An 18160-nucleotide genomic window follows, 5' to 3' on the forward strand; every position below is an offset into this window, starting at 1 on the left:
CCTTTTGTCCTTCCATTCTTTTGTGCCCTTTTTCTTCCCCTTAATGACCATCTATCTAGTTTAACCTATAGCCTTGTGCTTTCCAAGACAGTTCTGTATACATACCTATACTTCCTCGCCTGGCAGAGCATTTTATTCCACAAAATTAACCTATTCTTCTTGTCCTTCCGTCTGTTCAAAACCAGGTATTTATTTCTTTAATGATATGTTTACTAAAGAAAGGTCTCTTATCCTTCTGACAGGCAATAGTAGAAAGGCAGGTTTTTTCTCGTTTTATTTTTGAGTGAATACTGGTTAACTCAACAAGAATTTTATTTTTACCTACAAGTTAGGGGTAATTCCCTGTAGCCTAAAAGTGTAATATTAATAAGGTATAAAAATTGGCAAGTCACTGAGAATTTCCTGAGCACTCTAATTCAATATTCTGCTCATTCAGTGTCCTGCTAGGAGGTCTGGTTAGCATGCTGTGGGTAACATTACAAAATTCCCCTTCTCCTTGTATAAGTTGCTGATATAATAGATGGAATTTTTTACAGCTGTTAGGAACGACACTTGGTTAGTACACCATCAGAAATGTATTGAATTACTTGTGGTTTTCAGTCGTAGTCTTCTTATTTTTTGAATTTATATTTGGGGTAGTTTGGTTTCATATATTGCAGGTGTGTATTCTTTGTTGCAAGTGGTTTAGTTATCCTGTGGTGGGGGAATATATGACCAATTTTGTGTTTTGTACCAGAAAGTAGGCATCTGTGGGGCAGGTGGGCCTAGAAGTCTTTTTACCCGAGAGCTCTTTATAAAAGAAAAAACTTTGAAAATTACTCTTGCCTCAGTGAAGCAGTAGATTGGCAGTTTTAAGATATTTGTTAATTTAAATAATATTTAACTAAGTGAAATACAAATATTCAGACAATGTGAGGTATTTTAGCTTGTCAGTCCTTTAATTATTCAACAGATATTTGAGTACTTTATCCTACTATGGAATTTATAAGAGGTTTTTAATCTTTCATCTTTTTCACAGTGGTTCCCAACAGTTCCACTGTGTTTTCTCTGACATTTTATTCTCTCATTTTGACACTTTTATTTGAATATTTAAGTTAAATATAATTTTCTTTAAACATTTTTTTAAAAGGAACAAAAACCTAAAACTAAAACAATATTGTATGTCAACTGTAATTGGAAAGGAAAATTTGATGCAAAAAATTTTTTTTCTTTATAATCTTGAGGATTTTTCTGTTTTTGTTTTTGTTTTGTTTTTTTTTCAAATATCTCATTTACAACTTCTTGGCATGGTTTAATTTGAGCTGGAAGTTTCTTGAAGCTCTGTTTTCTTATAAATAATTTTAAATTCTGACCAGTTCTTTGAAGTGAGACTCCTTAGCAGTTTTTTGTTCGCCTGTTTTATTTTTATTTTATTTTGAATACTTACATTTAATTTTAAAAATAACTATCATTTATATTTCATATTTTGGTCTGGTCTTCTAATTAATCAAAATTGGGGGAAATGTTGCTGTCTATTCACATATAAATTGAGCGCTTACATGTAGCTTCTTCCCTTAGAGTTTTCCAAATAGCAGAAGAAATGATTTACCCATATAATTACAAGATGATGTTATAATTTCCTAATATGTGACCTGACTGCTACTGAAATGCCCTCCTTTTTAATCTTTGGTCTTTAGGGCAAAGAAAAAGGTGATTCCTGCACCTAAACCCAAAGTGAAGGTAAGTATTAAACCAAATCTTACTTTAGTCATGATGATGAACACTGAAGTGCGTTCCTAAACAAGAAGCATGTGTGGCATTGAGCGTGATCGGCAGGTGTCATCGTGCTCTTAAGACGGATGTTCTCAAACTTTGTAAAAACAATTTCCAGAACCCTTGTATTTGGGGAAAAATACAATGACTGTAGCAGTGGGAAATTTGCATATTATTAACTAACTTGTAAGGCTTAACTTAATACTTAGAAACACTGAATAAAATATAACAAATAACCTTTAAAACCATAGCTGAGGTTGCGAATATATGTAAGACGTCCCTAAGGCCCCAAACAAGGAAGCTGCCATAGTATTAGTCTGCTTCTGAAGCTTTGCCTGCCTTTAGGGGCATTTGCTGATTTTCACCCATTATCTTATGTTTTATGTTTAAATTTCTTCTCCGAGCACAGCACTAATGGACTAATATAGGTTGAGAATTAGAATGAAACTCTGCATAAACCTGAGACCCTCAAAGGATAATATCTTTAGTAAAAGAAAGGACTAGAAAAGAAATCTACTCACCAGCAGAAAGGTTAGGAAACGTCCATATCTTGGTGCTGGTTTTGGATTAGGGGAAGAAAGTTCTCCTTGAGAATTTCCCTTGGTTTAGGGGTTTAATTTACACTACCTGTGTGATTTGGGGAAACCTCAAGCTGAAGAATAGCCTGAAGTTATTAGATTAATATTAACCCAGGGCAACTGGCAAATCAGATTCTCTCTGGAAGAGTATACCCTCATCTCAGGCCTCGAATGTCCACCACACATACACTGTGTCAAATCGGAGCGCACAATCTGAAAACAGAGAAAATGTGAGGAAATCTGTTACAATGAGTGAGAGTCAGCAGAAACTCCAACAGAGTTAGATCCCTGCAAAGTGATGGATTTACTGGGTTTAGAACATGAAGTAATTTAACTTAATTTTTTTTAATATTTAAAGAGGTAGAAGAGAGGATAGAAAATACCCTAAAATAGAGCATCCCTGGCTGTGTTGTTCTGTTGGTTGGATCATCGTTCTGTACACCAAAAGGTTGCAGGTTCAATTCCCAGTCAAGGCACATACCTAGGCTGTGGGTTCCATCCCTGGTCGGGGTGCATATGGGATGCAACTGATCTATGTTTCTCTCTCACATCGATGTTTCTCCCCACCAACCCCCCCCTTCCCCTCTCTCTAAAATTAAGCATATCCTCGGTGAGGATTGAAAGAGAGTGAGAGCGCGTGCGAGAGAGCAGAATTGAAAAAGAACCAAGTATAAAATCCAGAAGTGAAAACTGTAATCACTTGAAATTAAAATTACAGTGAAAGCCCGCCTGCTTTATAACTTAGTCTTCCCAATAACCTTCCTCTCTTTGAGGGATGAGTTTCTTTGCATATGAGATTATGGCAGAAGGTCAGAATATTTGTTACTCTGTGGCCTTCTTTAATTTTAGAGACTCTTTGAATATAGAGTAAAACTGTCCTCTTTCTCTTAGTAACCTGCTTTGTCTTCTAATCTAAATAATATTGAACCAATATTTTATTAAATCTGTTGAGTTCATGCTTTGTTTTGATACCTGATTTTTAAACTCCTAATAACCTCCACTGAGGGTTAGATGTTGATACATCTCTTCAACATATGAATTATCGAATTCTAATAATGGAAGTATTAGGGGAGTCACTGTTTTGTTTGGGTTTTGTGATTAAATTACTTCTTCCTTTTTCCCAAAATGTGCGGACTTGGTTTTTTTCCATCCTGCCATCCCTCAAATATCTATTTTAGTTAGAGAGATAATATAAGGAAATACAGAAGAACATGCACACAACAGAAAAAAGTAAGAAGGAGAAAAGAAAAAGTATTGAGAAATTTCTACTTAGGGGGAAAAAACTCTTAAGTTCCTGGTAAACATTTGCCCTCCCTTCTTCTGGATCTTTGCCCCTCTCTCTCCTTCCGTCCATCTGTCCAGCCATTCATTTATTCAGATTGAGTTAACATTTTATGTAAGTGGGATAATGTGCTTTTTTGACTCAAATATATATGCTGAACAATTTTTTTCTGCCAATGTAAATCTACACAGTACAGATTTAATGTTATTTTTACAAAGAGAAAAATATTAATAAAAAGGTTACTTAAAACAGCAATTTTATACAGGCAACACTGCAATATTATTCTGATATACTTCCCCACCCTCAGTTTCTGTACTTTTTATAATGATGGAATTTTTACTGGTTATGTGATCACATGGCTTGTCAAAGCACATGTGTCCCATCTGCATTAACCATTCATGCGAGCAGCCAGTTGTGACCCGAATGCAGTTTCACTGCCGGCTTCTGAGGGGCAGGGATGTTTGCAGTCAGGGCGTTGAGAACAGAAGCTGAGTGTAATAGCATCCCTAACAGCTGGCTTACTGTAGCACCGTGGGAGGTGAGGGTAAAGACCCTTCCTCTCCATTCTTTCCCACTATGCTTAAGGTAAGTGCTGTGGTTGTATAAATTGATATATAATGCCAGGCTTTGGGTTTGGGGTTATTTGGTTGGGTTGGTTGGTTTGAATAAACTTACTGAAACCTTGAAATGATTTTTATGTCATGGTTTTATTCTTAATCTTTAAAATGTATGATACAAGTAAACACTTTATACTTTTAAGAGAAAGTTTTTAATTCTTTTGCTCTTTGACTATTTTGAACTGCTCTAATTCTCTTATTTTTTTTTTTTTTGAAAAAAGAAACAGTATTCTCTTAGGTATTCATAGTTTTAATTCCTAATTCTCTTGTTTTTTTAGCACAGGAGACACTTAGCATAGTGGACACTTAGAAAATATATGTTAAAAAAATAAAAAATGACTCCTTCCGTGCTGAACAGAAAACATAATTTAAGTATGTTTGGACTGACGTGCCAGTTTCGCTATATATTGACGATGGGGGGCTTGCAGGGCAAGGCATTGCAAAGATCACAGAGCCTGAGGGGCGGTATCTTGGCAAAACGTGCTCACCAAGATGGTAGAGTCTTGAGGTAAAGGCAGAACTTCTCCTACACGCAAGGAGACTCAGGTGGAGTTGGAGTAGCACCTGAAGGTCTGGCACAGGTGGGTGGGGAGAGAGCTGTTTCATCAGCAGTGTGACTAGTGTGTCAGCATTTCTTCAGCTTGGCTTCACGCCTTCTTAGAATGGCACCCTAGGGTGTGGTAGGTGTTAGGCTCATGAGGACAGTTCAGTCAGGAGCTCTGTCCTCTAAAAAGTTATTTGGTTTTTACAGTGTCTGAAGAAGAGTTCCAGTAGAATGTTAATCATCATGAGAACTTCTTAGCCTTTAACAACAAGTACTTACTAATTTTTTAACTAATCATTTTATTTTTTTCTAATACAATGCTGTTTACGCCAGGAGTGTAGTCCAAAAAAGGACCAGAAAACGCCCGCGTCCTTGGCAGCTTCCGCTGGTGGGCCCTCGACGAGCTCTAGCACATCTGCCATGGCTTCCACCAGCTCTGGCTCCACTCCGGCCCAGGAGACCATCTGCCTTGATGACTCACTAGATGAAGACCTTTCTTTCCACCCCCCTGCACTGGACCTTGTTTCTGAAGCTCTGGCTGTTATCAACAGTGGAAGCAAGGGCCCTCCAGCTGGCTCCAGGATAAGCATGCCGACTGCAAAACCTCGCCCGGGACTGAGAGAAGAAAAATTAGCAAGTATTATGAGCAAGCTGCCCCTGGCTACTCCCAAAAAACTAGACTCTGCTCAGACTGCACATTCATCAAGTCTTATTGCTGGTCACACAGGGCCAGTACCAAAGAAACCCCAGGATTTAGCTCATACTGGCATCTCTTCAGGCCTTATTGCTGGTTCTTCAATTCAGAACCCTAAAGTTTCCTTAGAACCTTTGCCAGCCAGGCTACTTCAACAAGGACTACAGAGGTCAAGCCAGATCCATGCTTCTTCCTCTTCCCAGGCCCACGTCTCCTCTTCCTCCCAAGCCCAAGTCGCTGCCTCCTCTCATGCTCTGGGAACATCAGAGGCCCAGGATGCTTCTTCGTTAACACAAGTAACAAAGGTGCACCAGCATTCCGCTGTCCAACAGAATTATGTGTCTCCATTACAAGCAACCATTAGTAAATCACAGACCAACCCAGTGGTGAAGTTAAGTAATAATCCTCAGCTGTCCTGTTCATCCCCACTTCTTAAGACTTCAGAGAAGCCACTTATGTACCGCTTTCCCTTATCCACTCCCTCGCCTGGTAACGGTTCTCAAGGGTCCCACTCCCTGGTTTCTAGGACAGTACCTAGCACCACTACCTCCAGTAACTATTTAGCCAAGGCAATGGTGTCACAAATCTCCACGCAGGGTTTCAAGTCTCCCTTCTCAATGGCTGCCTCCCCAAAACTTGCCGCATCTCCTAAACCTGCCACATCCCCTAAACCCTTGCCCTCACCTAAGCCTTCTGCCTCACCCAAGCCCCCTCTGTCAGCTAAGCCTTCAGTATCAACTAAACTTATTTCTAAATCCAACCCAACTCCCAAGCCTACTGTACCCTCAAGTTCTCCCAGTCCAAGTGTGCTAGCAGCCCAGAGTGGCCGCTCCAGTAGCAACAGCCCAGTCCATAAACAGCCCAGTGGAGTGAACATGAGCAGACAGTCTCCGACCTTGAATTTATTGCCCTCCAATCGCACTTCAGGCCTTCCATCGACAAAAAACCTTCAGGCCTCTTCAAAGCTACCAAACTCATCCTCCACTGGAACTGTCGGGAAGAATAGCTTGGGTGGAATTGCAATGAATGTACCTGCCAGCAGAGGTAGCAACCTTAACTCAAGCGGAGCTAATAGGACGAGTCTATCTGGGGGAACAGGAAGTGGAACACAGGGTGCTTCTAAACCGTTGTCTACTCCACATAGACCATCCTCTGCCTCAGGGTCTTCCGTGGTAACAGCCAGTGTGCAGGTAGGTATGTTACACTCGTTCACGGGATAAAATGTAAGATTGTGTAACCCTTCTTTCCTTATGATGATTTGTAGGTTGTTTATAGTATCTTGTAGCTTATGGTCAAGGAATGTTCCTGTTGTTGACATCACAGTGACAGGGATACTTGAGGATGAGTTTTTTGTTGGGATTTTTTTTTTTAGTAAAGTAGCACATGCTTAGTTTCAAAAATTTTGAAAGATACAATGAAAATACATATCGAAAACTCTTACTAAAGTTTAGAACAAAGTAGTAACTTAGGAATTTAACACACCTTCACTTGTTTCCCCTCTTTCCCACCCTGGTCCCAGCGTTTTATTTAGTCAAATTTATACATTCATGTTATTTTTTTTTCCTTAAACCATTTGTCTTTTCAAATAAAATTTTTATTTTGCATGAATTTTGCAATTCATAAATAATTCTCTTTGTCAGATTTGTATCACTAATCCTTTTATACCAGTTTCTCCATTTTTGAGATTTTAATTTAAATTTCTCTCTCAGTTAACAGGAGTACCTCACACAAGGAACCTTTCCCAAAAGGCTGATGTGAGAGCTCTTTTACCGCACTTCGCTTTATCTTAGCGCTGTCACAGTTGGTAGTTACTAAGTGTCTCTACGTTTTGTAAATACCGGTCCACTGACCGCTTATATTTAGGATTATAGGGGTCATCCTGATTTTTTTGTTCTCTTATCAGTAATGTGTTTCCTCTGCCTACATGCTAGTAAGATTTTCTCTTGCTGAAATTCAAGTGTTTTCCAGAGTTTGGCTTGGTTTGTCTCGTTTTCAATAATTCTTTACCTAGAACATGGTAACTTTGAATCTCAGGCCTGGCTGCGTGTCTTCAGCTCAAGACTGCAGGGGCGGGCCAAAGGGGGCTTGCATTGGAAGGACGCAAAACGCAGTTTATTCTTTCATTATCATTAATTATTCCTGATCCATTTGGCCTAGGATTTTTGAGAACCCTTTGTTACTCACAGATTTCATCTCTCTGCCTTCCCTGTCATCAGCTCTGTTTCCATCTTTCTCCCACTGCTTTGTATTCTGAGACTTGCTCATTACTGATTTGCTTTCTTTAATGTTTCCCCTCCCCCACCCCATAAAGAAACATGTGGTCACTGTAGGCAAATTTATAAAAAGAAAATAAAAACCACCCATTCCACCACTGTTTATATTTTCCTGGTATTTTTTTTTTTTAGACTTTTTACAGCAAAGTGAGTTTTACACAATAATTTGTTTCATAACAAGGTTTTTAAAAAATAGAACATTTTATGATGTGTTCTTAGGTTTTTAAGTGTTATTTGAAAACATGACTTTTATTGATTTATGGAATTCTGTTCTCTAACGAAGTGCTCTGACTTTGTACTGTGTCCTATTTATGTGGAATGTGAACATTTAATGAAAGAATTTTCCCCCTGGTGTTCAGAGACGTTCTGGGCTCTTTAATACAAGCTAAGCATTGGGTATTCAATAGATACTTAAAACCCAAGTTACCACTCTGCCATGGCTGTAGGCTTAGAAATGAATTTATTCCATAATTCTAATATAGAACAAAATTCAGTGAATTGATACTTTATTAATTGGAATCTAGGATTAATTGGTGCTGTAGCTACATAATTTTACTGTTACCAGAAATATGAAAATAACAGCAAACTGACTGGGAATTGTATGTTAAAATTTAAGTTATAACTAAGGTCTGGAAACTAGTCCACATTCCTGTTTGTATTAACCTTTATTAAAATGATGGCTTTTTCAAATTAATCTTAAATTTGATCAAAGGACTATTTGAGACGATTACAAGAGAAATGGCATCTTTCTACCCCGTACTATTCTCCTTCTTAATGCCTCCTACTTTTAACTCTCTCAGCATTTTCTCTGTGTTTTTAAATATGAATGAATGAAATACTTTCAGTTTATTGTCTTTGGCATCTCATGATAAATGAGGCTTTTAGCTTCCTTATATTTTTCCCATTCTCCTGAAAGACTAAAATAACAAATTTTGGTTAAATCCATGACTGTAAAATTTGTCTCTGTTAAGCTAAACATCGTACACTATGGTTTTGTTGCTTATTATAAAATTTTGGCTTGTTTCCTAGAGTTTAAAATTTTTTTCACTTGCTTTGTTTTCTTTGAATTTAACATTAAATCTTTCTTTATCCGTTGTCACCTCCAGAATCTAGCAGTTTTATTTTTTTTCCAGGAAACCTTCCTGTATTTGATCATTTATGCCAAAAGAATGCAGTTACCTGGTATACCAGTTGTTTATCCGTTAGTCTGTCAGCATGAACTTACGTGGCAAAATTGTGCTTCTAAAACATGCTCACTCCTGGTTTTCTTCTCTTCAAACTGATGTTATGATTTGGAGACCTTAGCGTTTCTACCTTCATATCTGATTCTTTTTGTTCTGTCTTACTGGTTTGACTGAAGAAAAGGTCAATAATTGAATTAGGTTGTTTCTAGCTTTTGGTGAACTGAAGGTTCTTATTTTTTTAACATAGCATCCCATTGAAGTCGTACTGGCTACCTTGTGGCCTCTAGATCCTGTCTTTCGAGCACTAAAAACAGATTTCCTATCTGTGCCTGCAACACATTTAACTTCTTTCTGAAACACATTTTCAGCTGTCTACTCATTTGCAGAGTGGAAGTGGCAGGTCTTGAGTAGAACAGAAGTTACAATCTTTTCTGGGTTCGGATTATTACCTCTACCTGAACACTCAAGGCGGTCTTCTTCTTTCTTGCCCTTCAGCGTACTGATTTTCTATGAATCCTGTCTTTGCCACTTTATTATTCCCAAAATAATTCATTTATTAAGCAAGTGTTTATTAAGTGTTTAATATGTGCCAGGCACTGTTCTAGGTGCTGGGGAAATAGGGTGAGCACCATATTCAAGCTCCCTCTTCACACAGAGCGTATATTCTAGGTAGGAAGATAAGCAGAACACAGTAAGTGCTATGAAAAAATAAAATGGGATACTATGATAAAGTGCGATTGTTGCTAACATACATAAGGCAGTTGTAGAAGGCCTCTTTTTAGGGGGCAGCATGTAAGCTGAGAATTGAATGAGCGGAATCCAGCCATTTGGGAATAAGAGGGAACAAACAACCCAGGTAAAATGGATGGTGGGTGTGAAGACAGGAAAGAGCCTGACAGGTAGACGTGGGTAGGTGATGCGGCTGGAGTTCTACCAGAACCAAGTGGTGAAGGCCTCGTGGGCCATGATGAGGACTTGGGAATTTATTCTGTGCACAGCAGGAAGCTATTGGAGCGTCTTACTTATACAGGGGAGTGTTATGGTCTGATGGATATTTCAAATGATCACCTGAGTGTTGTAGAGAATGGGAGTGGGCAGATACACTCACCAAAATAAAACTCGTGGTTAAAAAAATGTAATGCCAACCACAGGAAGAGAGAGCAAGGGTTCCTTCATACTTTCCCCCAGAAATGAAATGTGGCGGTCATAGAAAGTATTTCTGATTATGGGGCATCATCCTGAGCTATTCACCTACTCTGTCTGGACAGGTTCTGTATGCTCTGAGTGATGTCAGCAGTGGGGTTGCCCCTGCTTTGGAAAGGTCACCTTGTTCCAGGACAGAAGTTTATACCCATGGTACATATAGATAATCTGATACCTCATTTTAGTATTGTAAACAAAATTACATATCAAAATTTTGACGGTACAGAGATGTTAGCTGTGGTATGGCATCATTTTTTATTGCTCATACTCAGTTACTTAATTTTGGAAGTTGCCTTAATTTATATTTTCCATCAATTTTAATGCTTCAGTTAGCCGCCTCCAGAAAACCTTGCGAGTCCTCCTTGCCAGCAGTACTTACTGTTTCACACTAGGGGGCTCTGTTTGGGGTGCACTGCCTTGAAGTGTGTGCCTCATATTAACCTGAGACTCCAATCGAATTATGATGAAAAAGAAGAAAACTACTGTTAATTCTTAAGTTGATGCAGTATCCTTTCTATCCAGATTGCTTCAGTGTGTTTTTATTTTTAACTTAGTAATTCTTTCCTTACTGCACCTATTTTGTATGCCATGACTGGCACAGCAGAGAGAAAGACTGGAAAATAGAAAAAAGAGTCAAGTCCAAGCATAAAGTGATAAAGATTTATATTTAGGTGTTGGAGGAAGTTATGGCTTAAAAAAAAAAAAGAATGGGTATGTTGCCCACGAGCTTGCCTTGTCCTTCACGTTTTGATGCCTAAACCCTAAGGTGTCAAGCCTGAGCGGTAGGCACGGACGAGACTGCTGATGACGTCACTTAACACTGTAGGGGATGATGAGTTCAGCTGTGGACATGCTGGGTAGGTGCGTGGTGGGTACCCAAGTGAAGTTCTTCACTGAACTTCTAGGTGCCTAGGATTGAAATTGAGATGAGAGGTCAGAAGTATGGTTTTAAATTTGAGAGATTAAAAATAAAGGAGCCCTGGCCAGTGTGGCTCAGTTGGTTGGAGCGTCATCCTGTACTGAAAGGCTGTGTGTTCGATGACTGGTCTGGGCACATGCCAAAGTTGCTGATTCAATCCCTGGTGTGGGCGCATACAGGAGGCAACCAATTAATGTTTTTCTCTCACATGGATGTTTTTCTCTTCCCTTCCTCTTTCTCTAAAAGCAATGAAAAAATGTCCTTGGGTGAGGATAAAAGAAAAAATAAAATAAATGAAGGAGATAATGGAAATGGAGGCTATTGGAGAGAGAGTGGAAAAACCAGAATGGAAAGCTTCTTGAGGATGTTCTTCAATTTTTGTTCAGCAGTAGCATGGGCTACTAAGTATATAGTATGTAATGTGGCACATATGTCTGGAAAGATCACCTTCATTTTTTTCTTACATTAACTAAGTAAAATGACTGGCCCTTTATTAATTAATAATGTTTACTGGTAGAGTAATCAACACACAAACCTGCTAACAGGTGCTAACATGTAAGATTTTTGGCCAGGGGAATTTAGAGTTGGTAAAATAAGGCTACTAAAGGAAACTCACAGTTGCAGAAACTATAATACATAATGTATGTTAGCATATTTCCGATTTCTGTAGTTTTATTCATAAACATAACATTAAACCCCAGGTAGGGGAGTGTCAAAACACCCTCTAATTTACCTTTACCTTAGTGAGTCTAAATTCAGAAAAGTAGTAGAAATGGAAACCAGCTTTCAGGGATTAAAGAGAGACTAGATAGTGTGGGAAATGGAGGCCTTCTTTGAGTAAGTTTCAGACTAAAAGAAATAAAAATAATTCCTATGGTTTCTAGAGGTTGAGGAAGAGCCAGGAATAACCGGTTCTAAAAAGAGATAAGAATTCCCAGGATACGAGGAGGCAGAGGAAACGTGGAAAAGGTGCAGTATTAGATTATTTGTACGAGAAAGTTCTGCATATGCAGGATCTGTGCCGTGGGCAAGGGCATAGGCCATAGCTCTTGGAGAGGAGGAGGGTAAGGCTGATGATGCAGAAGAACATGGCTAGGATGGCCTCGACCCTTGAAGGTGTCATGAAAGTAAAGGACATCGAGTTCGGGGCTCTGAGAGAGCCGTAGGCTGGAGCGGCAGCTGCAGGGACTGTGCCAGGAAAGAGTGTGAAACAGTAAGAGACAGGCGGCTGCAGAGACCACGCTGAAATTGTGCGGCATTAATCTCTAGTGACTCAGGTCTAGAGCCAGGAGCCAAAGTGGGAACCTAAGGAGAGAAATCAATGGGTTAAGAACGTGAATGGGTGTTAACATAGGCATTAAAATAAATTAAAGAAGAGTCTAAACTGATAATGAAGCACTGATTATAAAGTTATTTCCAAAACTAGTTATCGGTAGCTCTTTGAAATAGATGGTTCACCACGGTCTTCGTTTCTAACTCAGAGTTTCTGTTAGAGCAAATATAAAATACAGTCTTTTGCCCATGAGGATATTAAATAAATCAATTCAGGTTAAAGATTTGATTTCTTATGTATTTTGACCCCTGGTTTCTGCAGTCCACAGCAGGAGCATCATTATTGGCTAATGCCTCACCTCTGACTCTCATGACATCACCTTTGTCTGTAACAAATCAAAATGTGACTCCTTTTGGGATGCTGGGTGGCCTTGTTCCAGTGACCATGCCCTTCCAGTTGCCCTTGGAGCTACTTGGCTTTGGAACGGACACAGCTGGAGTGACAACCACCTCGGGATCTACCTCAGCCGCTTTCCACCATAGCCTAACTCAGAGTAAGTGGGGCCCTTTTGTTTACTTGGCTACCTAGTTTGACAAACAGGAAATGAACTTTATACTACTGAAAATAGTCCAGCTGGAGTTAGTGACAATTTTAGAGTTTTTTTAAAGAAGAAATGCAATTTATTTTATTATGTATAAGTCAAATTACTGGACTCTGAGATTTTATTAATAATTTTTAAATGAACCACTATACCACATTTATCTCTTAATGGAATTTGTAAGAGGAGGTCAGATTTACTTGGTATTTGCATACACATATACATTTATATATGTAAGTTTGTAAACATGTATGTACTCTAGTTTAAGAAGGCCTATCAAGTGGGGCTGTGCTTGCTTTAGATAAGTTAAACTACTTTCAGTTTTGACCTAAGAGGACTCCAACCAGATTGAAGATCACTGACAAGTGTGTTTTCCTCTCAGATTTACTAAAGGGTTTACAGCCAGGAGCTCAGCATGCAGCAACACTTTCCCACTCACCTCTGCCTACACATTTACCGCAAACATTTAATGGTAAGAAAGCCACCTATTTCTTCCTCTCTTTGTTGTTTACGTAGCTCTAGAGATTGGGCTGGAAATGTTTTCTGAAAACAATGTGACCAGAATGACAGAGTTGTGGGGGGTGGGGGAGAGAACAGATTTTCATTTGACTGAATCCCATTAGCAACAAAGTCCTTTTAAGAGAAAGGAAATCAGTAAATGAGATCTCTCGTTAGATGTGAAGAGAGCAGTGTTGAAGGTATGGTAGTGATGACAAAGAACAGGATTTATAAGGCAATGGGCGCAAGTCATGTCCAGGAGTTGTAATAGTTTACATTTATGGAAACCTTACTAAGTGCCAGAGAGTCTTGTGACTGCTTACATGTATTAGCTAACTGAATCTTTACGAGAAGCATGTGAATGAGATAACAATCCCCATTTTCTAGATCAGGAAACTGAACTGGATATAAGCAGCTTGCCTGAGCTGATGCACTAAAGTGTTCAGTCTGAGACAGACTCAGGAAGTCTGACCCCACAGATGGTATTCTTAAACAGTAAAGTTTGCAGTCATTAAATTAATATGATCCAAACCGTGTACATTACATACGTGCAGCCCAAGTGGATCTTTCTGAAATTAGACAGTGGACACTGGACCTAACATGTTGGCTTCCAGGTTACATGTGGGCTCTCGCCAGCCGTTGACCTCAGTAGACTGCTCATGGTGTTCGGAAGGCCATTTTCAGAATCTTTGAACAGAAATTACTGCTCATAGGCCCTTCTAACTTTGGCAGTTGACTGGGGCCTCACTATTCTTTTCGGCCACTGCATTTCGGATTATCTTTGAACAAGGTGAAAGTTGGCCACCACGAGGGAATAGGGGCTGTGCGGCAATCAAGGCAGCCGGCTGCAGGGAACCCCGTAACAGACCTCAGTGGTGCGAATATAAAACCACAGCCGTGCAAATGCGGGGTGCAGAGTGGGCGCAAGTGTCGGCAGTCCTGATCTTCCTGAGCCAGGTTTTACTGCTTAAGGACAGTCACCCTGTGACTGGGGCAGCTGCTGGCCTGGCGAGTCCAGCTCAGGGCCTGGTGCGCACGGCAGGCTGGCGTGGACCTGGGAGCAGCGAGACAGACGGGGCTCTGTGGTCGGCGTGATCTGGTGCTCCAGCCTCATACGGGTTCTCTCGCCGTCTGGGCAGCACCGCTGTCCCAGAGGGAGACAGGAAATAGCACTCTCAGTATTTTCCATGTAATTGAAATGAAAAGTTTCTGACTTTTTATTTTAAAGACATTTAAAAGTGTGAGACGCTGAATTTAAGAATTAGGCCTGGATTTCCAGATTCCCACACTGCCACTTGGAGCAAGTTTCTTAACTTGTTTGACTTATCACTTTTTCTTGTAAACCGGGGACAACAAAATGCTGATAGGCTTCTTATAAGAACTTAATGAAAATAATTTATTTAAAGCTTTTATCATGGTACCTTTTACATAGTAAGAGTTCAATTAATGTTAATTGTCTGATTTTATCTAAAGACAGAGGTCAGTAAACATTTTTTTTATATAACGGCCCAAATAGTAAATATTTTAGGCTTTTTGCAGGCCATTTAGTCTCTTATCACAACTATTCAACTTTGTCTCTGTAGTGTAGTGAAAATAGCCATAGACATGTAACACGAGTGTGGCTGGGTTTCAATAAAACTTTATTTATAAAAACAGGTGGTGGGCCAGATTTGTCCCTTGGGGCAGACCTTGGTCTAAAGACTCATAGGTCCAGTTAATATGAGTATTTTATTTTGCTAATTAAGCAAAGCTTCTTTGAGCAAAATTTTACCTTGCCAATTTAAAAATTTAAATATGCCTCAAGTTAAATCACTTCTCTGTACAAATGCAAGTACATAAAATACCTCATTATCAGTGGGAAAGCCAATCCTTAGATGTTGTCACCAAAGCTATTTTAATAGTATTCTGTTTATATAGCTTTTAAAATAATCATCCTATTTTCTTGCTGTGTTTTCCTTAATGGAGGCAGTTTTTTGTTTTGTTTATGTTTTGCCAAATTAACTTAGATATCCCATGAGTGGACCTAGCAACATGACTTTTGTGCTCTCCTCCAGGCTTAACTGAAGTGCAGTCTAAGATTGTACTGTAGTACAGTATTTTGTTCTTTCTACCATGCCTCCCATCTTTTTCTGTTAAACGTGGCAGGGGGTGGGGTGGGGTCACATGTTCCTTGTTAAGGCAATGACCTGTTAGAGACTTCTTCTCTGTGTATATATTTGTGGCTTTCAAAGTCACTGGGTCCTACTCCTTCCCAGCTTAAATAGAGTAAGCAACATTTTCATAGTAAAAGTTAAATAGCCACAGGCAGAACTAGAAACCCCTGTTCCTAGTAGCAGACTTTCCTGTCACTTAAACTTCTGCAGGTTAGGACCAAAACAAATACTCAGCTGGATTTTTCACTACCAGTGTGCACCTTCATTAACATAAATAATCAAAAGTTAATTATAAAATACTATGTGCTGGCAAATTTAATTTTACTTAATATAAGTTGACCAAAGAATGAAATTGACCTTGTCTCATGAAGGAATCAAAGGTGGGGTATGTCTTGGAGATGGGGATTATGTCTTTTATGTTCCTGCGTAGCCCTCAGCATTTAGCATAATTGACTGTGAGGCAGATACAGTAAATACTTACAAAGTAGCATCTGTAGGACACTGAAAACCAATTGATCTATAGTCATTGGAGATAAGAGGGTCATTCTTGTTGAGTTTTTATCTCCTTTATGTTTTCTCAACCTCTATAATGCTCTATATAGCATGTTAGATATTAATTGTTATCTTTTTTAGCAATGTCACCCATATGAACATTAAAAGTTAATTATTCTTTTTGCTTTGTTTCTTTAATCTATTTTTTAATATCATGCCTACCCATACCAATTAAACATCTCTTTTCTTAGATGGAGGCCAAAGTAAAGGGGACACTAAATTACCACGGAAATCTCAGTGACTTCCCAACAAGCAAAGGAGATGAGACACTCAGCTGGCTGATGGAATCTACCTGATGGGAAAGTACTCATGTGGTCATAGGGCTGCTGTTCTGTCGATGTTTACATTCTCTCGTCCCAAGCACTGTGGTGAGGAGGAAAAAGAAAAGAAAACATTACTTGAGTTAAAGCCAGGTGCAGGAGGAAGAAATGATTTCTTGCAAAGTTAGTGACCTTTGGTCTCTTCTAAAGAAAGGCAGAGTTACCGTATTAACTGTCCTGAAAGAGACTCAGTTGTCAAACCCACAGAAGTACAAATTTGTTTTTTTCCCGGGGGGAGAACAAAAGAAATTGAGGATTTGGGTTAAACTCCATCCATCCTGGGGGTTGAATCTGAACACTCGTAGACATAATGGCATAATAAAAGGCAGTATATCTGGAATCAGGCCAGTTTGTCAGGAGTAAGGATCATGTCTATTTGAGTGGACTGTGGAGCAGATTTGCCACACAAAAAAATTAACGACTGTATGTCTGATACAGACCGTAGCTGAGAAAATAATATACCCTCAAAAATCCTGAACAAACTTGAATCTTCTCCAGTGCGTAGCAACTCGCCATGTAAATCAGTGGACTAAAGATGCTTCAGGAAAGTTATTTTAGCACAGTGATATATATTATTAAATCACCGAGATTTTTAAAAGTCAAGAAATGGAGCCTGTTGCTCTTACTAGACAAAACTTAGATACCCCCTTTTTGTAAAAGGGTCAATTTCATCTTCCATTCAGAAGCAGATACTTAACTCTCTTCTTCAGGTGATTTGTGCATCTGGTATTGACTGGTTAATTCTTATTTCCATTCTTGATGTTAAAATGTGACTGTGTTCACATTTTTTTCTTGAGAAATGGGGATCTTTGATGTAGGGCTGTGGCTTTGGTGCTCTTAGCCCTGGCAGGTCTACCACTATGGACTCAGTTTCCCCCAACTCTGCTCTTCTAGCTAGTGGTACTTCAGGTGACTATTACATACTGATAGAAACAGGTACCAGTGTGTATTACAGATGCTTCTTCATTGGTCATTCAAATAGCATATATATATATATATATATTTTTGGAATTTTTAAGATAGTATTTTAAAGGGAGAAATTGCATTAGAATCATGACGTGTACAAGGGATTATTTTTTATAACAATCACAGTGTACTTTTACTCCCTATATCCAGTGTAGTGAAGTTGACTGGGAGCATTTACTGATACTTACTCAGAATATTGATATGAGTAAACCTGCAGATTATAAGACTCCTAGTTATTATGGCTTCCTTATGCAAATAGCCTACTCACAAAGGATATTAAGGGAGAAATTTATGGTTTTGTTTAGATACATTTTATTTGAATTTTTTTTTTTTTTTTAACACCTCATCAGTCTAGTCTTTTTCTTTCTCTGTCTTTTCTTCCCCTTCTGATTTAGGCTTCTATGTACCCAAGAATGGTGTAAGCTTGGTTCATTTATGACAAGCTAACCCTAAACAACAGCAGCAGTTTGATAGTAGCAATACTTCTTAAGTATGTTTATGTTTTCATTATAAATCCCCCAATAACTGTTGATTCCAATAAAAGTACTAACCAGGCCCTTTTTTCCTTTTATAAGAAGAATTCCCAAATAGCCTATAGGACCGTGAGTAAATTAGCACAGAACTGTTCGATCTGTATACCTATATTTTGACTTCAAAGTTACATTGGCTTGCTTCATAGCAAAAAGTTAATAAATAACTGAAAACTTTAGTTCCAGGAACTTGTTACAATAAGGGCAAAAGATTATTTCAAAGG

General features: G+C 38.9%; 1 protein-coding gene across 2 annotated transcripts in view; it reads left to right on the forward strand.

Moving 5' to 3' along the window:
- The window catches only part of UBN2 (ubinuclein 2), a 61426-nt gene extending 44187 nt beyond the window's left edge, over nt 1-17239 (forward strand). For both annotated transcript variants that reach the window (XM_054564341.1, XM_054564342.1), the window contains exons 13-17: nt 1677-1719; nt 5107-6657; nt 12641-12872; nt 13300-13389; nt 16312-17239. In XM_054564341.1, coding sequence (XP_054420316.1) covers nt 1677-1719; nt 5107-6657; nt 12641-12872; nt 13300-13389; nt 16312-16361 — 1966 coding nt within the window. In that variant the 3' untranslated portion in view covers nt 16362-17239. The remainder of the gene's footprint in view (nt 1-1676; nt 1720-5106; nt 6658-12640; nt 12873-13299; nt 13390-16311) is intronic.
- The last annotated feature ends 921 nt before the right edge of the window (nt 17240-18160 follow it).

Source organism: Pteronotus mesoamericanus, unplaced genomic scaffold (assembly GCF_021234165.1).
Source record: "Pteronotus mesoamericanus isolate MK-2021 breed Mesoamerican mustached bat unplaced genomic scaffold, CSHL_Meso_final scaffold_85, whole genome shotgun sequence".
Classification (NCBI taxonomy): domain Eukaryota; kingdom Metazoa; phylum Chordata; class Mammalia; order Chiroptera; family Mormoopidae; genus Pteronotus; species Pteronotus mesoamericanus.